At 36.3% G+C, this 26,648-nt stretch overlaps 1 protein-coding gene across 1 annotated transcript in view; it reads left to right on the top strand.

The window, feature by feature from the left end:
* LOC140344309 (vascular endothelial growth factor receptor kdr-like) overlaps positions 1–26,648 on the top strand; it is a gene marked incomplete in the record, with an annotated part of 140,408 nt that overhangs the window by 47,780 nt on the left and 65,980 nt on the right. Inside the window, 5 exon segments of the mRNA XM_072431382.1 lie at positions 8,445–8,604; positions 13,633–13,769; positions 17,368–17,527; positions 19,955–20,072; positions 21,852–22,027. Of these exon segments, the coding sequence (XP_072287483.1) occupies positions 8,445–8,604; positions 13,633–13,769; positions 17,368–17,527; positions 19,955–20,072; positions 21,852–22,027 (751 nt within the window).

Below are 26,648 nucleotides of genomic sequence, written 5' to 3'. Positions count from 1 at the left end.
GAAATGAAACTTGTATGTTTAAAGTGTAATTGTAGAAACAAGAAATTTTATTAGCATGCCAACACTCATGACTTTTATGATGATCATATTGGCTTAATTAAAATCAAAATATTGGCACTAGGGTTAAGGTTAGAGTTTACCTATGGTTATGAATAACTTTTTTTCACCAATTACAGGTACTGGATAGTTTACAGGTATTTACTTAACCCTCTGGAGCCATTGAAATCCATTGCAAAGCAATTGGTAATCTGTGTGCTAAAGGTCATGGAATATCCAAGGTTCCCCTTGTTTATAACCAGGTTGTTTTGTAATACAATACATCTTATATTCTGTATGCCAAAAAGTCTGTGGACACCTGACCACACCCATATAAATTGTGGAACATCCATTTTAAAACCATAGGCATTCAGTTGGTGTTGTTTTCCCCCTCTTACTTTACAGCCTAAATAGCCTTCACTCTTCTGGGAAGGCTTTCCATAACCTCTTCCTAACTGGCCGCTGGCACCTGACGCCTTATCACTTGATACCAACGACATTAAGATCTCTCTTTGGACAACTTCATAATTTGTTCCCTTGAACACTTACAGAGTTACCCTCCATAAAATTATCAGGATCTGACTAACAGTCTGTGGACACCTCTTTCTGCTCCATAACATGATGAACTACTTCTATCAATAACTACAAGGAAATCTCTAGTTTACTACATCGTAAATAAATGTACCTCCGCTCAGTATATATGAATTATCCAGTCTGATGAAGAATCTGTCCAATGAAAGCCATTAGCTTGGATCTAGGTATAGCCTATATTGGAAGTTATCAAATCTTTTCATATTAAATTGACACCTGGCTAATCAATAGTATTTAATATCCTTTAACGTTGTTTATTACTGGTCATCCTATACCCAAACCTGGTCTCTAAAAAAACCCTCTGAAGAAGCCAATAGGAGAAACGCATTGGGAGTCGAGACTTATATTTTTTGCCCATTTAACTATAATCCCGTGCGATGTAATGTGAGACAGGGATTAACTATTATTTAATTTTATAAGCACAGGATTTATATATTTAGCTGAGATGTTAGCATAGTAGACTTCTGTTACTTCTAGGTGAAAATGTTGAACCATTAAATACTAGAGTTATTTAGGCTTGGCATGTATAACCTCTATTGATATCTAGGATACCTTCCTGAAAAGCCTTTCCATAACAGTTTGGAGTGTCTGTGGAAATGTGTGCCTATTAAGCCAAGAGCTTTTGTGAAGTCAGGTACTGATGTTGGATTAAAAAAACTGGCCAAAAGTTCCAAGTAATGTAAATTGTACCCTATAATATTAATATTGTGAAAGACAGGGCACTGTACAGGACTCTCAAGCTCTGCCCAAAGTTTAAAGTGCCCATTTGTCTAAAATGTTTTTATATGTTGTAGTACACTAGATTGGAAATATTTTTCACTAACTTTCTTTAACTGAAACTCTTTACAGAGTTGCAAAGAGTCAGGATACAAGATAAGCCACATGTCTGACTCATTCAGCTGCTTGTATAATTTGAGATTCACCTATTCACTTTGCAGCAGTTAAAGTCAGCCAAGTAAATGTGAAAAACAGCGTGAATTTCCACCTGATGGCTGGAAAGGAAAGAAAAAATATTTTTAACACTTTTAGCCTTTGCAAAATTGAATAAAGAATATATTCACTAAACCACTTTACAACACCTTTATACATGGTGGAGAGTTATAGGGCATAAATTTTCTAAAAGGTTATTATTATTATTAACATGTAACCTTTCCTCAGATGTCTAATATTATTTTGTAATGATTCTGTCCAAATGATTTATCTGTTTGATGTAAACCACAAATTTGAAGTGGCCTAATGTTTTGAGTTTTAAACCACTTTACAAAAATTGGATTATTAATAATGCCCAAATGTTTAACCAGATGCTATTATAACAGAAGTATTGGACCCAGGAGGATTGCACATGCATTATGCACGAGGCAACTCAAAGGTTATGCATGTTGCACTTTAGCTTCCTATCCATTGACTTTGTTTTGAGGACTCACAAACCATAATTCTTCTTGAACTGGCAGTCTCTTGAAGCTGTGTTTCTATTTTACATTGTTTAATTACGGTTTGGTCATGTTTCTCTGAGGCTTCTATGCAAAGTCTGTTGAAAATGGCAGGCTATACTGAGAAGAATTTTACATATTTTGTGCTCTGGCGTTAAAAAATGTACTGCATAAATTGCATTTTATTTCCCTTTGTAATACTTGGATGTAGACATAAAGTAGTATATAGCAATTTGAATGCTTTTTAGGAACAGATAATAACTTAGTATCCCTTTATCTACAAAAAAAGTGTAAAGTTTATATTTATTTATTTTGAAAAAATGCCGATATAAAGTTGCCCATAGGCACTAGATGTGGGCATGCAGTCACAATCTGATCACCCTTGGGTATCTGTACTGGCAAATGCATCAAAAACAATCATCAATGACAATAGTTGACTGTGTTTAGGGTTGTAGATTAATCTATTAAAGAATAGACACCTGTTGTGTTTTCTGGTAGGTGATTTTAGAAATCTATGCATTGACTCCTGGAGTTATGGTTTCTGGCTGTCGGGGCATTTAATGCAATCTTTAATGGCTAGAACGTACATCTAGAAGAACATTAAAATGTTGCACTGTTGACACTGTTTTTTATCACTGATGAACACAACGCAAAACAGCACTTTTCAACAAGACACTTTAGAATGCAGCCATCATGCTAAAAGCCTTGGATAAAAAGCTACACTAATCTATAAAACAATGGGAAAATCTATCAGGCCTCTGCATTCTAAATGCATTCTAACCTTGATATCCTGAAAATGGTGTACAGGACCTAAATATTTAGATTGACATTTATTACAAAGCCAATTAAAAGCCACTTCATAGAAATGTTGCAATTTCTATCTTTTTCCCTCAGTTAGGACCCTTAATTGTTGTACCCTAAATACTCAGGCATTGAAATCAAACCTGTACCTATCTGATAGAAATGTATGGCCCATATAAATAGTGGCCTGTGACTTGGATTAATTGTGAGTTTTTACCTGGAATGAACTTACAGGTAGTTGCTAATTATGCTGACTATGTGCAGAGTTTCAGCTGCCACATAAATTAAACAGTCATTAGAAATAATTCAGAATGGCCAGTCTGAGAATCCTAGTGCTTGCAAGGAAATGATAGAGGCTTGTGGAGACATTCAGTCGGCTTCCTGTGTATAAAGGAAACCTGGGAAGGGGAGTACGCTGCTATAGATAAATATAGAACATCCGATTCCAAAATAAAGTGGACAAGTGCTACCTGAAATAAGGAAAAAGTAGTCTCAAAGAAATATTTTGGATGTCAGATAATAAAGAAAAGTACATATACGATTCATTGCCTTTTAGCATTGTAAAATCTACTGTGCTTTCAACTCGACTCGTAGAACAGTAATTTAAATAAAAAAAGTACAAATACTTGTATATTTTTCTTCATACTGAAAAATCAAATTAACCTGATATATTTTCAATTTAGTGTTTGTAAATGATGTATTACTGCATCCTATAAAGAACGCTTAGTTCAGCTTAATATATTTAATGTGGAATTGGGTTATGTACAAAAGCAGATAAAAATGTAAGATATTAAATAAGAGAAGTTGTGTTGTTAATAGTTTATCTATAGAAAAGTTATAACCCGTACAAAATTTGACCTATTCATCTGTAATTGTATTCTTTGGATGTGAACATTTATGTAACATATACTTTTTTTACATTTGCTTAGGTTCTTCAAGCAAAATATTTTTACATTCTTTCAAACCTTTGTTGTATTGAAGTGCTACTGATCTCCTTTAGCTTCCTTGAATCCACTTTTTGTCTATATGCCGTCTGATGTTTGCATGACATTTTTCAGGGTATATTTTCTCTTGATGACACCAGTAGACCATGCCTCTGTAATGTGTATTATCAATGGCAGCCCTCTTTTAGACATAGGACAAGTGTTGCAGGAATTGTTGTACCCATTGAAAAATTTCCCCTGACCTATTCCAAAGACAGCTGCAAATTGGAGGATTTACGATCAAATTTAGCCAAAGCTGCAATGGTAACCAGGACAAATAGAGATAAATTTGCACAGTGGAAACACGTATTGCAATTAAAACCTAACAAGGGTTCTAAACTTTTCTCTATTTACACTAAAATAAAATAAAAATGTTTAGAGTATGAGCTATATTTATTGTTTTCTATCTAAACTAAATTTTTTGTTTTTTTATGGAAAATTTCTCTAACATTCTCTAATTAGTATTTAGATGCTAAAGGTTAAAAATCTATGTGTGTGTGTATATATAATATTATTTTATTATTATTAAACAGAATTTATAGTGCCAACATATTACACAGCCCTGTACATTAAATAGGGGTTGCAAATGACAAATAAATACAGACAGTGACACTGGAGCAGATGACCCTGCCCTGAAGAGCTTACAATCTGGTAGGTGGGGGAATTAACACACAATAGGAGGGGAGATAAGTAGTGGTGGGAAGTAGTGACAGTTTCAAAAGACAGAAGAAGATGGGTAGGAAATGTGAAAAAATGGGTTTTAAGTGCTCTTTCAAAAGAGCAGAAAGTAGGAGCAAGCCGAAAAGGATGGGTCATCTGACTGTATTATATGCAGTGTTTTGCAGGGGAAAGAAGCCTATGCATTCCCTAGTACATTATCCCAAGGGGAAATTATCATTAATGTATAATTGCTTTGAAAACTCTTCTTCTCAAAACCTTAACTAAACATGCAGGGAAATAATACATTCTAAAAATTCCTTTAATAACAAAACTGATTCTCAAGAAATCCTCATAATGTTGCAAAATATATACAAGAATTTGCTAAGTATATTAATGGAACCCTTTAGTGTGTGGAAATTATGTGCCGTACTGTGAAATGTAAGGCAGTAACTATTATGCAGCCGTGTGCACCATTTCATTAACACTGTACAAACATATTGGAAAACATATTCCCACTACACAGACTGCTGCCAACTGACTTTAAGTGTCAGGTTTAAATATTTACTTCTGGAAATGTTATTATTAAACCCTAACTGGAATATTTTACAAGAGGATTGAAATGTGCAATTAAAATGTTATGGGCCCCACGGCAAAGAAAAATGGAAAAGAAAAAGTCTAATAGAAGAAACAACAATTGACAAACCATTACAAATGCTTGTTTTTCCAGGGGTTCTAACGACAATGTACCGATAGTAGCATAATTACATGAACCCTTCCTACAGCTAAATGATATCTGTTGTGGTGGGATAGTTCCTAAATTTAGATCTTCAAAGGGAAGTATTGGCAGATAGAAGGTGGGATAATGAGATAATGATGAACTGGGTTGAAGCTTAATTGTGATTCACAAGGTCACTATAACTCAATAGCACATCTGTAAAAAGAGGAAATATATATTTGTTCTAGAATTTTATAGGCCAGTAGAGTGAAAATTATGTTCTTCCTATTATGACGTACAAAGTGGCAAGAAAACCACCATGGGATATGTGAGTGCACCTTAAAGTAGCATGTACTTGTGAGCTATTGAATATAGTCATCCTCTTGATTTGCTTTAAACCCCAGATACAGATACCATTATTTTTGGATAAAGTTGCAGGGGAATAGAACTGTTGTGGTGGTTTCACTACTGTTTATGTTCATACTGTGAAGATTTTCCTTTATTTCCAGCCCTGGTATTGTATTGGAGGGGGACATTTGGAACCCCACATTCCCGATTTCTTGTTTTGGTCATATAGATAATAAAAGTGAGAAGAATTTTAAAACATAAAAAAAATATCTAAAGGTGGGCTTGGGTTTGGGCTTGCCCATTGGCAATATGGCAATGATTTTTTGTTGCACCACCTTCTGCAAGTCCAGTATGATCACTTTTACAATGCAATTGAAAAAAGAACATTCTATTGACCCATTGAAACTTTAGTACTACGCTGCAATGCATTAACATGCCTTATATCACATTAATCAAAAGTATTGTATTCCCATTTGTTTGCAATGATCTGCCAGTGCACCACAAAACAGCTAAAAAAAAAATGCACCATTTTTTCTAAGGCAGCACACCCCAATGCACATGCGCTCTGTAGTGGTGGTCTGCAGTGCTGGTGAATAGTTGAATAGCATGTTTCAGTAACACATGGTAAAAGTCATGTTTTATCGCATGTTATCATAATGCTATAAGTGTGAATAAGCACAATATCGTTCAATCTGTGGTGTTCTTTTTAAGCAACATCACCGAGGTCAGGTTAAAATGGCTTCATACACCACGTCTAAGAGGGACACAATAATAGCTGTCTGAAGAACAAAACATTGTTAAGGATTAGTATGTAAGAAGAGGAACAACTGCAAAGACCATAAACACAACTGTGGTATTTATAGTGTTCTGGTATAGACTGAAGTGAGTGGCTTAAAAATGGAGAACATTACAGCCAGATTTTCCTGAGAAGACCGAGTATATTGTGTTTTAGTTATGTTCATACACTGCTGCACGGTGATCTATAAGAAAATCTACAGATGCCTTGGTGAATGACAGCTCCTATGGGATGAACTTTGGAAGCATGATAAACACCTGCCCTCATTCAACACTATGTACAAGTGTATCCTTATTCAGATGGATAGGACTAGGGAAATATGGAACCAATTACTGAAGTATGGAATGGGAGAGGGACTGCAATATGTCACTCAGGGATCTTTCATTTTTTGTAAAACAAAACAATATACGTATTTCAATTATTGAAGTTCAGACAAAGACCATGTTTGGTCATGATAGAACATGTTACCCTTACATGTTGTGTTTGATGCTGGTAATATATATTATTATGAAGTCATTAGTATAATTCTTGTATCTTCTACCACGACTGAACCACAGTTCCTGGAATGTATTTTGACAAACCACAAAATGGGGTTAAGTTGCTAAAGGAGTTTACTTACATGGGATAATTCACTTTTTTTAGAAAATGCATTAAAAAATACTGAAGAGAGTCTTGTGCAAACAATTGTTTAAAAAATCCTGCTTATGATTGGATGGTGGAAGTCAGTAGAGCTTTACCTCATTTACAAATCCCTTGCATATTAATAATTCACTTTTTGTGTCTCAGTGAGAGTTCTTTTCCTTAAAAAAAACAGGGAGCCCCATGGGGTATTTACTCTAGATGATAGAGATTGGATGAGATCCTTCTCACGTGAACTGTCAAATGACTGGCTCTCCACCAATCACAAAAACTCAAATTATGTTGTGTTACTAACTAGGCCCTCTGCCATGATCTCCCTTCTTCTCTGGCTGCATCCAGAAATAGGAAGCAGTACAGTCATGTGACCTGATTTCATAAAAAGCTTTTTACTTTTTAGGGAAGAAAACAAAATAAAGATTGCATTGGGGGTTTCTTTACTGACATATTCCAGTGCTTGGGGCTTGCATAATAAATGAAAACAATTCAACAGATAGCAAAATGTTATCAATAGCACTTATCAGTTTATAGACTATGGCCATGCTCACACCTAATGGCAGGCTCTCTCCTAAGATGTTTTGTTCCTGTTTATACTGTATATCTAACTAGAAATGGACGCTGGTCAGTTAGAGAAATATCCTAGCTAGGTGGGTAAACATGATAAAGTTTTGATGTCACACAGATATAATAACTAAAAACAATTTTAATAGACTTAAAAACAATTTCAACAATACAAGTCTACAGTGTTAGGAAGGCAGAATAGGTCCTGCCTAGGGCAGTTTGTCCCAAAATTGACATCAAGGCAACAGCTTTTTTCATCTGTAACAATCCATAGCTCTCCTAATAAGACAGCATGCATAAAAAATCCATCAGATGTGGTTGTCCTACACCAAAGATACATGAAGTAGAGGGGGTGAGCTTTTCTTCCAGAGTGAGATCTAAAGATCTATTTTCAGATGGCAGAGTCAATCTTTAGGTAATAATGCCATCAGTGTACCTTGACTCATTCAAAGTGTTAGAAATTGACATGAACAGCAGTGAATAAACCCAAACCACTGCAAATCACCTCCAAAGTGTGTTTTCAACTCCACTGTGTAGGCATTGTGGTTTTATAGGATTTCTCCACTAGGGGCCAGTGTCCTACCTGACACGTTATTTAATGCAAACCATCCTAATTTGATTGACATGCACATAATAAATGAGTTTTTTTGTCATTTGTATAAGAAAAATAGTCACTTTAAACCCAGCAGAAATATAACAATTTTCTGTAATCCATAGTAACCTTTCAAGCTGGCAGGGTTTTAAACGCAGATTGATGTAGATTGGCCCAGATATTGAACAGAGTTTATATATAATGCTGTTGTCCCATGTGCATGATTATGTAAACATTATATATATATTTTTATTTAATATTATTATATACCTAAAATCTTTTTTATTTTTTTCAGTATCGTAGTAAATCTGAGGTCATCCACCCTGGAATGGAATGGGATCCAAAGATTGGCTTTACAATCTCATCACCTCATTACAGACTTAATGAAATTTTACAATGTGTTACTACAGTCAGAGGGAAGCATTTCCGAACTCTGTTCTGGAAACAAAACATGGGTAAGCACCAGATTCTCATGTTCTGATAAGGCATATACATATAAAGGAAAAATTACTATACATTCCTGTAAGCCATGAGTCATTTTCTTGTAGACCAACAGTAGTACTAAACTGACCACTCAACCAGAAAGTTCTGAGACCCTTACTCTAAATAGACTCTTATGTTATGGAGACACTGCATTTATGGTAATGTGGAACCAATAGAAGACTCAAGAGGCCAAGAGGTTGAAAGAGAGCCAATAGAAGAAAGATTCTGCATCTCCAGCACCAAAAGGTCTTGAGCTTGGGAGCTTCTGGCCTGAACATATGTCACTATGGGGAACTGTGTTGTCTGCAGGTGGGCTCAAGACATCTTTGACATCCTCACCATGGGACCAGGGGTCTTTAAAAATGGTCTCCAAGTGGTGCTTGAAGACAAAGGCACCCTAAAGGTCTGTTGGATGGCATGCTCACTGACTACATTGTTAGTTGACAGCTATCTTAATGCTCCTCGCCTAGCAAAAGCAGATGCTTTAGCTGTGACTGAGAACTTATGCTCTGAGCTTCCCAAAGAACTTCAGCAGTTTTGTGTCCTACAGCAAAAGAGAAGAGAAAAGGTTTTAATAAAATATCATGTTACCAGCCATGGATTCCTCTAAAAGCCATGATCTCTAAATGGGTCATTCCTAAAATAAGATTGGTGCTAGCAGACACCCTAGAACATACACACTTTCTCCTCTTTGTTTTTAGAACCACAGAACAATATAATATTTGGTTCTCTCATGTATCCGCTTACTGGTAGGATTCATAACAAATAATTAACGTTTGAAAGGAAGAGAACTACTCTAATAATGTACAGTTGTATGTCTGCTTAAATACTTCAGAAAGTCTTGGCTACAGTTTATGTGTTGTTTTTTTTATTAGTATATTTATTTGTGGGGAAAATTAGGCACAGAACAACTCAATGTGCCTCTACTCAATTTTTAGGTTTCAGCATAGTCTGTAAAATGTATCATTGTAAAAATTATAGCTACTTTAGTTTATTTAATACAACTGTTTCAAATATTGGGCATTTTGTACATTCCTGTACATTTGTCCATTTCCAAATAAATTGCTAATGTAGGCCAGACATGTCACTGTAACAAACAGTCTTCTTTGGTAAACAGGAACAGGTATCAAATACTAAATTATTTGTATTTATTTTACAGTAGGCCAGAAATTTACTGTACCAAACAGTCTTCTTTGGTAAATAGGAACTGCAATTGATTTTATTTAGCTTTAGTGAATGTACAGTGTGAAAAAAAGATGACTAACAGTGTCTTTACTAATACACAATATAGATTACACTAAATGTGCTGACTGCTGATAATTTAACAACACTGACTAGCTATGCATGGCACTACAAGTAGCAGCAACCACAATTGTACCTTCAGTGCATATGCAGTCAGTGAACAGTACCTAAGAGTGTAATACACACAAAATAACTTACACTAAACGTGCTGACTGCTGACAATTTAACAAAACTGACTAGCTTATGTAAAAGACATAAAATGGCCTATAAAACACTGAACTATATGCAGCTAACAATGAACTAAGAAGGCTCCTACACTGTCCCTGTCACAATATAAGTCTCTCCCTGCATCTATCCTATACACAGTACACAAGATGGAGTGACTAACCCCTTCCTCCTTCCCTGTATATATATGTCTGTGCTCTGATCTCTCCTGATTGGCTCCTGGGCCTTGCTGTGCATCCTGGGAGCAAATGATTAGCTCCCAGACGCGATTATCACCGAAATTTCTCGTCCCCTGCTTTTTCCCTTGTTGGTTTGGCGAGAACACGACCTCATGGCGAATTACAGGACCGTTCTCGCTTACATGTTTGGTAAGCGAGAAAGGCCCAATTCGCTGCGAGATCGAATTTAAAAATTTCGCTTACTCATCCCTTTACCCAACTAGAACACAAGTGGAAAGGGGGTTTAATAATTTCTGACTCTAATTAAATGAGTAGCAGTTTTTGCTTCAGATATTAGTCAATTAGTCCACCGGCTGTGGAGCTTATGCTTTGTTTTCAATGCTATTTGAACTACCTGAAACAAGCGAAGAGATAAACAATTCTGACTTTTGTAAAAAAAAAAAAAAAAAAAAAAACTTTCGTAAAATCCACTGCTGGTTCTCGGTTTGTGATACAGAATTGTTTAGGTCAGACACAGCCAGTCAACTAGCATTTTCTTCTGGAGGCCAGCAATAGACATCTGCTTTTTTCCTATTTCTTTACATCTTTACATCAATTTTAACATCTTTAATTCACAGTATTATTAGAATACCCAGTGGCAAGTTGGGATACTATTATTTCCATTTTTTTATGTTTCTAATTATTCAGAACTATTGTTAGGCCGTACTTTACATTCTGTGGAATATCTTAATATTTTTGTTGCTTTAAACCTTCTCAATTAATCTTTTTTGTCTGACTAGTTACTTTGTCTACATAATGCTTTAAGGCAATTTTAGTGTACTTCTACCCTGTCGAACATAAATCTCATCCATGTTTTTACCCAGAAGAATTTGTTACATTCTCTGTCTGTCTCACCATGTCAATAGCTGTCAAGCACTGTCTGGCTGTAAATAAATGTCTGTTAATCTGTGTACATTTGTAATATACACTAAAAAGGACATTATGAAGAATAATAGCCCCAACCATAAAATATACTAATATAATTCAATATATTACCTTTACAGTCAATTATATTTTTTAAGCATTTGAAAAGTACTGGCCTAACCCAAAAAAACTTTTTGAAACAAGTAATGGACGTGTTCATCTCACCCCTCAAATTCCAAATCTCCCCCTGACATATTTCTAACTGTTAACAACACTGTTATTCGTCCTCCCCCTTTGATTCTGCCCTCTCATTTATCCCCCATATTCAGAACTTTTCCAGGTCCTGTCGCTTTTACCTGCACAACATCTCCAAAATCCTCCCCTACCTGTCCCCAGGGACCACCAAACTCCTTGTACATGCTCTTATTATCTCCCGTCTGGACTACTGTAACATCCTCCTCTCTGGTATTCCACTAACCCGACTCTCTCCTATACAATTTATTATGAATGCTGCAGCCAGACTCATCCATCCTTCCCCACTCCCATTGTGCTGCATCTCTTTGTAGTTCTCTTCATTGGCTTCTATTGCTCCTAAGAATTAAATTCAAGCTCCTGTGCTTTGCCTTCAAATCCCTCCAAGGTTCTTGTCCCACTTACATTTCTGACCTGGTAAAAAAAATACTCCCCCAGCCGCTCTCTTCGTTCCTTCTAATGGCCTACTAATGACTTCCTCACTCACAACCTCATCACACGCACGGCTCCAACACTTTCCTAAAACTGCCCTGATTCTCTGAAATGGTCTTCCTTGTCCTATTTTGCTTGTTCCCACTTTCTGCACATTTAAAATAGCACTCAAAACCCATCTTTTCAGACTTGCCTACCCATCTTCTTTTGTCGCCTAAAACCCTCACTGCTTGCCCACCACTCCATATCCCCCCCTCTTAGATTGTTCTATAGCTCCTCAAGACAGGGTCCTCTCCTCCTGTGTCACTGTCTGTATTTGTCTGTAATTTGTAACCCCTATTTAATGTACAGGACTGCGTAATATGTTTGCGCTATTTAAATACTGTTTAATAAATATTTAATACCAATAATAATAATATTATTAATAAAACGACAATCCTCTGACCGAGCCCAAGTCATAAGCTATACATATACATCATATGATTGCCTAACATTCGCACACCAGTCCTTTGACCTTGTTCACCATCTTGGCAGACTGATGAATGACCAATTTAAAAGGACTGCTATGTACACCTATGGAGAAGAGCATGGTGGAGTACTACTTGATCGTCCTCCCCCATTCCCCTCTCCATAGAAAAGAACAGTGCTGTGTGTACGGTGCTCATTAATTCTGTCACTGGAAACGATCACAAAAAATTGTTTCCAGTGACAGCAATCTGACCTCTATCTGACGTCTGTGCAGGGCTGTAGTTGTTCCTCTGGGTCATAGAAATTCTTTCATGTAAAAGTTAGGTAAAAACTTTATTGTATTTGTAATTGTAGTTTTTTCCCATAAATTACATTTACTGTAGAAGTATGCCACAAATGTAACACATCAATATTAGTACAGAGAGTGAGCTTGAGGCAGTTATCGTGTTTCATTGGCTGAGCTCCTAGTAAAATGAATGACAAGTGAGGAAATTGAGAGTAAACTTGATACTAATACCTAAATCCCAAGGTTTTAGCATTTCATTAACTTAATAGAATTCATACAGCTCACACACAAGTCACTTTGTATGAGTGGTTCATGCCTAGCCCAGTCCTTGAGGATTCCTCTGTACTTTTAAACCATTGCTGTGAATATCATTACTTACAGCCAAAGTATACTGAACAACAAATCATTACAGCTAATTCTCATCTTAGATCTTTATTTTCATGTTACTATAGAATACTAAATATGTTTTTGTGCATATTACCAGCTTTTCATTTATTTGGATACATATAATTTAATGGTCAGACGCACTAATAATGAAAATAAGGTTTTATTATGTAATGATAAAAACCATTGTAATATTATAAAATGCCCATATATATATATATATATATATATATATATATATATAATGTTAAAAATCCCAGGTTCTAAAAAAGTGTAAAATGTCATTTGTGTATGATACATAGTGCTATAACAATCCACACCTCGTTAGGTTTTATTAGGTAAAGGAGTTCTCTTTAAACAAGTTCCAGTGTCTTTTTTTTCCCTCTGGGTAACCATATTTTGAACATACTAAGTAACTAAGTAACAAAAGTAATACATGTTCAATAACTCATTCAAACAGTGTTATTGCTGTTCAATGTTTTACTGTTGTAAAAATATGTCATTCAAAAACTAATGTATGAGAAGAATGTTTATCAACAGCTTGTAAACATTTTAATTATTTGACATAATGATTTCTGTATGAATAAACTTACCTTTTACACAACTGTTTGTATTCTATTTCATTGCAGAATTTGAACCAACAGAAATAGTCAATGTGACAGCAGAGAGCTCCACCTTGGTGATAGGAGACACACTCAGCCTGCTTTGTGTAGGAGAGGTCCCTTTCAATTCTAGGGTGATTTTGGAATGGGTGCACAACGGAAAGGTAACAACTTTTAGAGCCTTTTTACAAAGTGTAGTGGTTAGATGCAGCCAACCGTGCAGCCAGAATTTGCTTGTTCAAACTAAAATTTCAAACTGAATTGGTCAGCTTGCCCTGGGAAAAACCATAATGATCAGCTTGAAAAAGTCAACCAATCTAATAATCTTTCCACCAGACCTGATCAGGTAGCATCAGATATCTTCTGGCTCAAGTGATGGCATCTCGATGACTTTGCATACCACCAGACCTCAGCAGATTTCTCTACCTTTTAAAGCATTTCGAAAGCAGAGTTACATTTTCTTGGCTAACATGCTATTCTCTCCCTTTAAGTAACATTGGTGGTGGAACCACTATCAGGAGCATACACATGTATGCTAGTATGATACAGTCACAACTGATTATAATCCAGTCTGTGAAAGCACAATTAAAGGCTCACGTTTTGATCTTTTCGTATTCCTCTGCCTCTGAAGGAATGTTTGTGATTGGCTGCTGCTAGAAAAAATGCCCCAAAATACATTTTTCTCTCAGTATGCATGCTGCTTCAGCTCTTACACAGGGCTCTTTGCTGGCAAAGCAACAATAAGACTATGGTAAGACTGAAGGTGGGAAGAGGCTTTACCATGCAGCTCCTAGTGGCTGGCACCATGGTCATAGCCAGCTACTCAGCCACCCCCTAGTTGTGCAAAGGTCATTTGACTGACCACCGGTTGAACATTTTACAGCAGATGGAAGCCAGTGGCTCTGGACTACTCACTGAAACCCCCATTCATACTAAAATTTTAAACTAAAGTGGTCAGCTTGCCCTGGGAAAAACCATAATGATCAGCTGAAAATGTCCACAATCTAATAATCTTTCCACCAGACCTGGTCAGGCAGCATCAGACAGGGTTATGGAAGTGACAACAATAAGCAAACATTTCTAATTTTACCTGGAGAACTTGGAGAACATTTTCAAATGTCTGTAGGCACTTTCAGAAAAGTGTATTTGGCTTTTAACATGATATATTTGTTTCTGCTATTTTGACAGAACATGTTTAGTCATTTCTATTGTTTTATGTACTATTGTTATCTATTGCTTGCTATTATTAGCAATTGTTACACACAATAATTAATAGGCTGCCTTATTATGCAGCTCCTAGTGGCTGGCACTAAGGTCATAGCCAGCTACTCAGCCACCCCCTAGTTGTGCAAAGGTCATTAGACTGACCAGCAGTTAAACAGTTTACAGCAGATGGAAGCCATTGGCTCTAGACTAGTCATAAAAACCCCCATTCATACTAAAATTTAAAACTGAATTGGTCAGCTTGCCCTGGGGAAAACCATAATGATCAGCTGAAAATGCCCACCAATCTCATCATATTCCAACCAGACCTGATCAGGTAGCATCAGATATCTTCTGGCTCAAGTGATGGCATCTTGGATGTCTTTGCATATCACCAGACCTCAGCAGATGACTCTATGTAATAAAGCATTTCAAAAGCAGAGTTACATTTGCTTGGCTAACATGCTATTGTCTCCCCTTAGGTAACATTGGTGGTGGAACCACTATCAGGAGCATACACATGTATGCTAGTATGATACAGTCACAACTGTGACCATGCTCATAGCCAGCTACTCAGCCACCCCCCATAGTTCTGCAAAGGTTGTTACACTGACCAGCAGTTGAACATTTTACAGCAGATGGAAGTCAGTGGCTCTGAACTACTCACTGAAAGCCCCGATCATACTAAAATTTCAAACTGAAGTGGTCAGCTTGCCCTGAGGAAAACCACAATGATCAGCTGAAAATGTCCACCAATCTAATAATATTTCCACCAGACCTGGTCAGGCAGCATCAGACAGGGTTTTGGAAGTGTCATCAATAAGCAAACTTTTATAATTTTACCTGGAGAACTTGGAGAACATTTTCAAATGTCTGTAGGCACTTTGACAAAAGTGTCTTTAGCTTGAAGCATGATATAATTGTTTCTGCTATTTTGACAGAACGTGTTCAGTCTTTTCTGTTGTTTTATGTGCTATTGTTATCTATTGTTTGCTATTATTTGCTATTTTTACACACAGTAATTAATAAGCTGCTTAATTATGCAGCTCCTAGTGGCTGGCACCAAGGTCATAGCCAGCTACTTAGCCAGCCCCCATAGTTCTGCAAAGGTCATTTGACTGACCAGCAGTTGAACATTTTACAGCAGATGGAAGCCAGTGGCTCTGGACTACTCACTGAAACCCCCATTCATACTAAAATTTTAAACGGAAGTGGTCAGCTTGCCCTGGGGAAAACCATAATGATCAGCTGAAAATGTCCACCAATCTAATAGTCTTTCCCCCAGACCTGGGTCAGGCAGCATCAGACAGGGTTATAAAAGTGACAACAATAAGCAAACATTTCTAATTTTTACCTGGAGAATTTGGAGAACATTTTAAAATGTCTATAGGCACTTTGAGAAAAGTGTCCTTGGCTTGAAGCGTGATATTTTTTTTTCTGCTATTTTGACAAAACATGTTCAGACATTGCTATTGTTTTATGTACTATTGTTATCTATTGCTTGCTATTATTTGGTATTTTTACACACGGTAAAACCACCATCAGGAGCATACACATGTATGCTAGTATGATACAGTCACAACTGATTATAATTCAGTCTGTGAAAGCACAATTAAAGGCTCACATGTTTTGATCTGTTCATATTCCTCTGCCCCTGAAGGAATGTTTGTGACTGGCTGCTGCTAGACAAAATGCCACAAAATATATTTTTTCTCTCAGTATGCATGGTGCTTCAGCTCTTACACGGGGCTCTTTGCTGGCAAAGCAACAATAAGGCTATGGTAAGACTGGTGGTGGGAAGAGGCTGTACCGTGCAGCTCCTAGTGGCTGGCACCATGGTCATAGCCAGCTACTCAGCCATCCCCCATAGTTCTGCAAAGGTTGTTACACTGACCAGCAGTTGAACATTTTACAGCAGATAGAAGCCAGTGGCTTTGGACCACTCACTGAAACCCCCATTCATACCTTATGGGCTGCTGCAGGTGAGATGCTACATGTAGTGTCTTTTCAGAAAAGGTAGTTCAGGGGCATAGGGAAGCAGAAAGCACATTGTCAGTCTGAACATAGCCTACCAGCCAGAACTTTCAGCCACACATTCCTCACACACACTTGTCTCGCAAAGAAAGAAAGGTGTATGTATGATCAGGTCTGTTACATTACACTGGGTCTGACACTGGAGTCTACTTAACTTCATAGTTATAGTTGGAATACCTGGCCAGGAAAGTAGGATAGATTTGGAATACCTGGACAGGAAAGTAGAAAAAGACTAGGAAAATGGAAGCTGTATGTATATTTCCTGTGTTCATATCACACATGCATATTTTGGCCTTTCCCCTATATCTAGAATGAGAACTTTTTAAAGGCTCATACACAGGTGAATGCTGCTTATGTAAGAAACACGATCAATAGGGGGGTGAGAGATTTATTATCAATATTAGTAAATTATGCAGCTTACTATCATTTTACAAGATGCATAAATAACTTTGTTATAAAAATTTAGAAAAAGTATGTGTGGTACTGTTGCTTTATAGCACAACTTACTCTATTTTATTCCATCAGGTACTGGATTCTAAAAAATCCTTATATACAACTGAAAAGGGACACATTGGAGATAGACACCTGTTTCTAAAAAATGTAACACTGGCCCATGCTGGAGTGTATAGCTGCAGGGATCACAACTATCCCAATGTGGCTAAAAACATTTCAGTAACAATATATGGTAAGTACATTATCATCCACTGCCATTTTATAAAAAAATAAATACATTTTAATCAGGAGCAGGTCGCTCTAATTCCGTGCAAGTTTGGCACCCATTCTAAACTACAAATTTAATTGTTAAGCAAGTCCCTTGCATGAAATGTATTGTATTGCTGAGTGTACAAATTGATTTATTTCAGCAGTATTATCAATACTATATTTTCTGCCTTCTACACATGGGTTCTTCCTGCAGCATTTGCTAGAGTTTTCTTTTGGAACTATAGCCATTTTGGTTGGTTTTGGGAGTTTGAAGAATTGGAAAATCTATTAGCAAATGTAAGGATTTCCATCTTTCAATTAACAGGTGTTTCAGATTCACAGATCATGCATAGTTTGGATTGGTTTTCCTGACTATGAAATTGTAATTATATTAGTATAAATGAGATAAGGTAAGAGCTTGTTTGTGTAGTAGTTAAGTGTACTTTTAAGCAGGAGCTGGATATCCATCCATGCCTTTAAATACATTAGGACTAGATAGTAGTTAAGCCTCTGTGTTGAATTGTATTCTCAGCTGCTATAACTGAACATCAATAAATGCCTAAATGCCATTAGCCATATATTTCCAGTTGGTAGCCTGCTGTTCCCATATATTGGTACAGACATGAAATAGTGCTGGGTTGTCGGTTGTAGTGTAAATAGGTAGTAGTAGTGTAGTGTCGGATACAGTCTAAATAATTAAACCACTACTTGTTCTTGGTAAGGTAAGGGTCAGGATGGCACAGTACTGTTAGCCTTCATATTTATATACTTTAGCTATGGGATATTTTTTATAGCCAAATACTCCTAAATATATTTCCTAAAACAGATAAAATATTGTCACTGTTGTATACAATCTATTTTATCTACACAATTATACTGTGGTAGAGAATATGGATACAGACAATCACTATAGATAATGAAAAGTTACAGAATGTAAAACTAGAAAAGTAGCCATAGTTCAGGAAAGAAAATATTCTCAGATGCCTTTGGTTTTCATCACAACTTTTCATAATACAAGTAAAACATACAAAGCGACCTCAACTAGGGTGATTTGGGCGATTTCTTGAATTCTTCATAAATCTGTTGATAGAAAAGAACTGGGTGGAACAATTGTCCATTTTCAAGTGGCAGCAGCTGAATTCCATTAGCAATACATGGAACACTAACAACCTAGATGTGAAATCCATTCACCATCTTCAGACCAAATAATCAAACTGGCTACATTCCTCTCCCTAATATCAGATGAGACCGCATCTATGGTTTTATATAGTCAGAAAAATAAAACAAACACTAGTGGGCTTTTCAGGCACAAAGATAAGAATCACTGTAAAAACAAAAAATGGCTTTCCTCCCTGGATCTGTCACCTGACATGTTTATTTTAAAGGGGTCTAGGGCGATGGTTTCTCTATAGCAGCCACCCTGGGGTTTTTCAACTCACACTCCTATCTTTGTTTTTAGAAGATGAGTTTTTCTTTCTCACCCTATTATTCATGTACATTAACATTCTTTCTCAGAAAATTATAACCCATGTGCATTGAACTCACCTGATTCCCATCTAAACTAGCTATTTACAGGAAACTTGTTGTCATGCTGTAGAAGAATGTGATACAATGACACACATAAATTACATGCCACAATCATAAACACACTACAGAATTTGACAGGACTGTCTTAAATTGCTTAATTTATTTGTTCTCATTTATGTTAACAGGTTTTGATCATTGGCCCTTGGATGTAGAACTGTTTTGAACATTCAAATATTGAAATACTTTTTAAGATAAAAGTTGAGGAGTTAAAACACACAAACTAATACAAATCTGTAATAATACAATAATATTATTTTTTGGAATGTAATCTGTGTATTTGAAGTGATATCAGCCTCTTCCATTTCCCTCAACTGTACAGCAGAAGAGAACCAATAAGATGTTTAGACTAGCAGTTTTTGAGCTTGCAAAAAAAAAAAAAGAAATCACTATTCTGGGATTATGCAGCCACTTGCAAACACCTGAAAAAGCATAGCGGTGCCAGCCTGTTATTGCTCCTGGCCACCTAGTATGACAGTAGGCATCCAAAAGAGGTAAAGCCAACAAGAATAACCAGTCAGATGAGCTGCAGTGCTTATGTTCTAAAGGGATATGCTTATAGAAGTAGAAAGTAGAATGACAGACAGGTGAACTAATCAGTCTGCAGCTTCTCTTTTCATTGTTCAGTCTCAGGATAGTGTAAGAACAAAATCTGTAAGTGTTTTTTAACTGCAGCTGAGAATTGCCAGACATACTGTCCTACCAGACAATGTTGTTTTGTTTGATTCTGTTCTTTCATCTAATTTTGTACATTTGATTTGTTTTTCTATGTCACAGATAGTTGACAACTGATGAGCTCTCTTTAATTCTTGTCTGTTATCTATAGAAAAGCCTTTCTTGCATATTCGTCCACCAAAGATACATCTGTATGAGGAAGTGGAAGGTCTAAAAGAATTGAAGTTAATGGTTAAAGTCAAAGGTGTTCCACTGCCTCAGAGTTATTGGTGAGTCACACAATAAAGTGGTATAAACAGCAGATTCATTTTACATCCATATGCATTGCTTTCTAGAATTACTTTTATGTTTGAAGACTGTCTTGGCTTGGGGAATTCTATTCTTTAGCTATTATAGGAGGAAAAAGCAGATTGTCACAAGATGTTTACCTGGGGTCATGTCACATATAAAGACATTCATCCACATAATAATACATATGTGATGTGTTCAGTGTTTCCTTCTGACTTTCACATGGAGATGGTGTAGCTATCATCAGCACCAGATGGGATTTTTTTAGACTATTCGCTATAAAAATATTGCTGGCATGCAAAGCTCTCATGTGATCTTACTAAATGTGAAATAGAACACTGACATGTTTACAGATTTCTTGGTGGGTTAAATGAAAATGTACCTACAGATGATCTCTTAGACTTTTAGAGGTGCTTAGAGTCTGAAAGGAGGTTAAGAGGTTAAGAAATGTACCAGAGCCCATTTAAAAAGGTGATCAACTTGAAATGGGGACTACTGATATTGGCTCTTTCATAAAAGTGGCAATCATCTGACATAAATGATCATTCATGAACTAGTGATCACTAGTGACCAGACCCAGGATTAGCACCAATTTTTAGTTTATTGGATATATTTTTCATAATGGGCTGTGATGGAAAGATCCCCTAGATCACCACAATCAACACATTTTAAAAGTGGCCTAAAACTACATGGTTAACTGCTCCCAGGTACCACTTTATGTGCCCAAGAGCAATTTTTAGAGTCAATTGCAGCATTTATTAAATGCTGTGTCATACAGAAAATCAAGGACAGCCAAAAGCTTTATGTTGCATCTAGGAACCACACCACAAGCCTGCAACTGTTAAAAAAAAGACAATTACCAGCCACTCCCATACAGTTGATACATGTTAGTGGTTGGGAGTATGTTGTAAACTGCTTTAGTTTACTGAACATGTGAAATTAGCCGTAGGATTTGAATTCTTCCTTTACACATACTGTTAGCCAGTGTGTATCCTCGTTTAGGACAAACGGTGTGGTATTGGTAGGAAAAAACTAATACAGCCACCACATCTCAGGAACTGTAGGCTGAAATATATTACACAAAGAAAAAGTATGTCTTCTTAAGCAAATACTTTCTCAGTATTCACCAGGATCTGTAAAGTAATGTGAATAAAAATCTAAAATAATTGTTGCACCCCGATCCAAAATGTCTGTGAAAATGAAGCATGTTTGGTAATTAGGTAATCAGGAAATTGGTGAAAGTCTAGAAAAGATTATGTGCCATATGTATTTTGTATTTGAAGTGGTGATGATGCAATTGGAACCCTATGCACCTGGGAAAGTACTGCAAGCAATAAATGTATTCAGATTTGGCTTGTGACTTATGTGTGAGTTTTCTTGGGTTAAGGCCAGTATTATTCTCACAATCAACACAGGGTGAAGGGAATTATTTTTAGACTCGTATAACTGCTGTCTTGGGAGCTGGCCAGACAAGATTATAAAGAGAAGAAGGTTAGAAAAGACATGCACACAGCACCAAATTATGTTAAGTGGAAGGATTTAATATTGTAAACTGTGCTTCTAAAAAGCAAACAACCAAGAAGGCATCTGAGAGATGAAACGGCATGCTTCAGGAATTAGTGACAGCTGGTCAGAGCTGTTTGTTTTTTTGTTTTATTATTTTTCTTTCCATTAGCTAAAGTAAATAGCTTACGAAATGAGAAACCTCCGCAAATCAACTGCAAGTACTTTTTAAAGTGACTTTGCTTTTCTTTATGCAGGTTGAAAGATGGCAAAGTAATAGAAAAGAACAGTACCTGTTATAAGGCGAACGCAGAAAAACACAGCTTGCTTCTGAAGAATTTAGGAGAGAATGACTCTGGGGTTTACACTATAAAAGTTATTAATACTCAATATAACCTGAGCGACAGCTTCAGCTTCACTGTGAATGTCCTTGGTAAGTGCTTATACCATTCCTTATTTACATCAGTGTTTGTCAGGCATCAGTATCAGGACTACAAGCAGTTCAGAAACCATTGGATACCTTTTCATTAATATAAAGTGCAACACACAGTAGTTGTATGTACCACAAATGTTTAGAAATATAATTTGTAAGAAACAAGTCCTGTTTTGGGAATGCTTCATACCAGTCCAAAATTTAAATTAGTTTCATGTTCTTAAGAACCACTGAATTGAGCCAGACCCATGACAAAGGGGTTCTGCCACAGATAATATGGACTGTTGGCTGGGCATACTAGAGATTTTAGGGTCTTTTGAGCCAAAGGAAATTATTTGTGGGTGCAGAGTGAAAATCCAATGTAGAAATATGAACACAGTGCAGACAAACTAAGCACATACAGGGTCAGAAGTCAAAACAAAAGTTTAGCTTGTTACAAACTGGTGGTAATTGTAAAGCTTCTCTGGTCCCCGGGTAACATCTGACAGGACAGAACTGGGATCCCACCTACAGTTTCAGGATCCTATTGGCATAGCACTTTTATTACCATGGTGAGTATGTGGCAGACATTTTCAACCAGTGTGACATAACCGGCCTAATTCTATCTAGATAAGGAGAGCAGAGCCCAAGTAAGGACTTATATTTCTTTAAAAGGGTAGCAATCACAGGTAAATTCTCCATCTGCTTGGATGTGTCCCACTTACAGATGGTCAATGAGTGTTTACTTTTATGCAGACATTACACAAACTGCACTAAATTGAAACTGAGCAAATCAGAGCTATACTTGCAGGGTCTGATTTGCTCAATTTCAAGTGCACACAATTTGCATAACATTTGCGTAAAAGTTGAATTTTCTGCATCTAATTGATTACCTCTGGTCTCGCTGCATGGGATAAGTAAACGGTAGAAAAATTATTTGGTCCACATATGATATTTGCCATTGAAGACAGTAGGTGAAAAACTTGAAATGTGATTGTATCTTTCTCTATGCTCAAAAACTACTAGAGTTTTAAAATAAAGCTGAAAAGCAGAATCAGTTAGAATACACAGACTTTTGAATAATTCAGTAAAGGGACACATTTCCATACCGCTCTCCTACAGGGGAGAATCCCTCATGAGTAGTCATTTATACAGGGGCAGCTAATATGCAAACATTAGGGCTGGCCTTCCTTACTGATTAAAAAAAAAAAAAAAAAACAAGTGTTACACATATATATACTGCATGATGAATCACTGGTGATTCCAAGTCTGTTCACAGAATATTCATGTTTACACTATATCCTATTTAAGAACTCACTTCAGTAGCTATGCCTGTAGATTTTGCTCTCCAAGATCCATTACGGTGATCTGCTTGTGAGCCCTGTGTTGTTTTAGGCCCAGGACATTTGGTCATTTAGCCTTTCATTAAAACATCAGAAATGATAATGCATAAAAACGTGATAAGGATTTTAACATAGATGCTTCACAGGTTTTGCTCTTGTTCTCATTAGTGACATAAAAGAATTTAAATCTACAGCTCATTTTTATAAAAAAAGTGATCCATATACATAAAAAACTGGCTATGTACTTAAACAAACCAAAACATTAACATTAAGCAACAGAGCAAGGGGAAAAAATACAGATACAGTGTAATGATGGTAACAAGAAATAGAGTTATAAATGTGTTTAAATATCTTTATTACTGATATCTCTTCAAATGACAGCAAGAACTACTTCAATTTTTGTGAAAATTATTTTCATGTAATGATTTTATTTTCTTTATTTGTTACCTAAAAAGCACATAATGAAAAACACTGAAATTTAAAAGGCTACAATTATTATCAAAACCCCAAATACTTTACCAATCACTGTAAAACTCTTTGTAACAGTTTAAATTAAAGTGTTATAAGGCAGTACAGTTTTTCTCATAAAGGGGTTTTCTGTGTAATTCAAAGTTTCTCAACCTCAATGTATCAAAATATGATTGTTAAGCAATAGAGCATTAAATATACAATACCAAGGAAGTGTGTCTGCTAACAGTTTGGATGATTCCCCTTTTAAAATGCCTAGAAGATGACTGAACTTGAAAATATGTGATATTTAGCAAATGAGCCTGTGCTAGATACAGGTGCACAGAACAAAGTGTACAGAGTCCAGGTTTTATATTGCTTTCTCTGTTGAAAAGAGCCAAAAATGAGGATGAACAGTACCTGTTCTCAATAACCTTAGGTCTTGTTTTAACTGCCACAGATGTGGACTAAGAAAACAGGCTGTGGTATGAACAGCCAAGTGTTTGCCTCCCATCAGAGATCTAAATCCTAAAAATATGTTTTAAATTAAGACCAGAATGGATATTGCAATACATCCCTTCTCAATAAAACAGCTCCCAATTTCACAGAATGCTTTTCTTTAAAACTGTGATTGCAGTAATATGACTACTTCTAATAACAAAGCCTTCTCAGCTAGTACCAGACTACAGAACATAAGAAAGCCATCATTTGCAATAGTACGTGCAGTAAGATGTAGGTGTTGCTGTATCTACACCAGCAGGGAAAGATGTGCATTTTTATGTCCTGTATATTACATATGCAAACTCTGCTTCGTGCTTTGTTATGGCTTTTTAATGTCAATATGGGCTCATCATTTCAAACAATTCATTCTCTCTATGGTACATATGGTACCTTAGCAGGTTAATCAAATAAGCAAATGGAGAACTTCACCTAAAGGTCAACTTATTTGACCTAACCAATATTTATTAATACTTTAAAAAGAAGAAATAATCTTTAAAATGTAAAAATATGACCATCATATAAACAAATTACTTTAAAGAAATCATAGCAATAATAACTCACAATATAACAAACAATATATTAAACTCATAAAGTTTATGAGCTCTGAATATACACCATACTTTCCCTTTAAGTCAGTGCCTGTGGGATCTCTTTGTTTCCCATCTGATTGTGGTTTGGCTGGAAGATGAATCGGAATGGGGTTTTAAAAAGGAAGGATGTTCAACTCACATTTTCAATTCAGTGACTGTAGCTAGAGCCACAGCTACCAAATGACAGCTGTGCCTTCACATCCTCCTTCCACAAGATCACAGCTACTGACTTTATGATATACCTCTCATTTCCTTATTTTTTGTCAAAATTAAAAACTGTGAAGTCACAATGAGTCACCAGGTTACAGTGAATCCTAATTCTTACACAGAGAATTGTTGCTCATTTTAAAACATCAGAGCAATTGGTATATTTTTGTTTTACAACATCACCTGGGATTAGTGACCTCTGAACCTCTGAGATAAAGGCAACCTAATAAATTCTAAATTTATTTAAAGTAAACCTGTCAAAAACTTTGGCATATGGTGACAAATGCTGTGTTATATTTTTGTGAAATATGCATATAATTGCAACTTCCTATATGTCATAGCTCTTTGTCGGGTTTGGATTTAGGGGTCCAGTGTACCCCTCAAAGGTGATCCACATTAACATTTAAAGCTTAAAGAAGCCAGGTGTTTTTTGTTATTTATCCCCTTTTGCAGCTTCCACTGACAAGTCCACATATGAATACAGTGGCTCTGATGTATTTAAGCTCTCCAAGACTGGAGAAAATCATGAGAGTCATGAGATCATGAGAGAAGAATCTGTGTGAGCAAGCAAATCTAGAATGGATGTCTTAAAAATAATTTGCTATTAGTTAGCAAATATTTTCAAGTATGGATTAGATCTATTTCAGGTTTGCTGGTTTTCCAAAGTTCTCCTATGATAGTCTATCTTCTCCAGTCTTGGGAAGCTTTAATAAATCAGGCCCAGTATATTATGTGCACAATCTCCCCCTGCATTGATTGCAGTTTAACCTAAATGTGACTTTTCTTGAGATAAACACCTAGGTTACTTTACATTAGTTTATTTACATTATAAACAGGCCACGAATTACCCTTAAATTGGATCCTATGTGGACCCCAATTATGTGGTTGTTGGCATAATGTACAAGCATGCCGCCATTGCCACATTATCCCAGTCAACTTCTGAATCTCGAGTTTTCTGTCCTAAGCCACTGGGCAGCTTCTGATGATGTAGCTCTTGCAGAGATGCCAGGATTGTACACTGCACATGTTCGGCAGCCATTGTTCAATTGGTAAAGAATTGATAGCAGAAAGGAAAAGAAGTATTATGCCAAAAGAGACATCCTTTGTTATCATTTTATAATATTTAACTTTATTTCCGCTTTGGCATCAGACTACAACCAAATAACTTTCTTTCTGCTATTCTGAGAGTTATTTGTAAAGAAAGTATTTTGTGATGTTAGGACAATTTGCCAATTTAGACAATTTGCCAACTTTTTTCATCTCATCTTCAAGAGCTGTTTTGTTGTAGTACTACAAAGTCTAAGTTCTTAGGAGTAACAGGGATGTGTATTTAACTGTAAAGTTTCAGTCCTTTCAAGAGATCAGCAAATTTAGTTTGGGCACACATCTGTTCATAAGTTCTCTTTGCCTTTGTTCCATGTGGTCCCTGGTCTGTCGCTGCTCATTTTTTGAAATTAGAACATTTGTTTTATATTTCTTACTTCTATTCATAAATTTATTAATTGACCTCTTCACTTTTTAGTGATCCCTCAGGCAATACTGCAAAATACAAAG

This window comes from Pyxicephalus adspersus, chromosome Z (genome assembly GCF_032062135.1).
Source record: "Pyxicephalus adspersus chromosome Z, UCB_Pads_2.0, whole genome shotgun sequence".
Classification (NCBI taxonomy): domain Eukaryota; kingdom Metazoa; phylum Chordata; class Amphibia; order Anura; family Pyxicephalidae; genus Pyxicephalus; species Pyxicephalus adspersus.
This window is presented reverse-complemented; position numbering and strand designations above follow the sequence as displayed.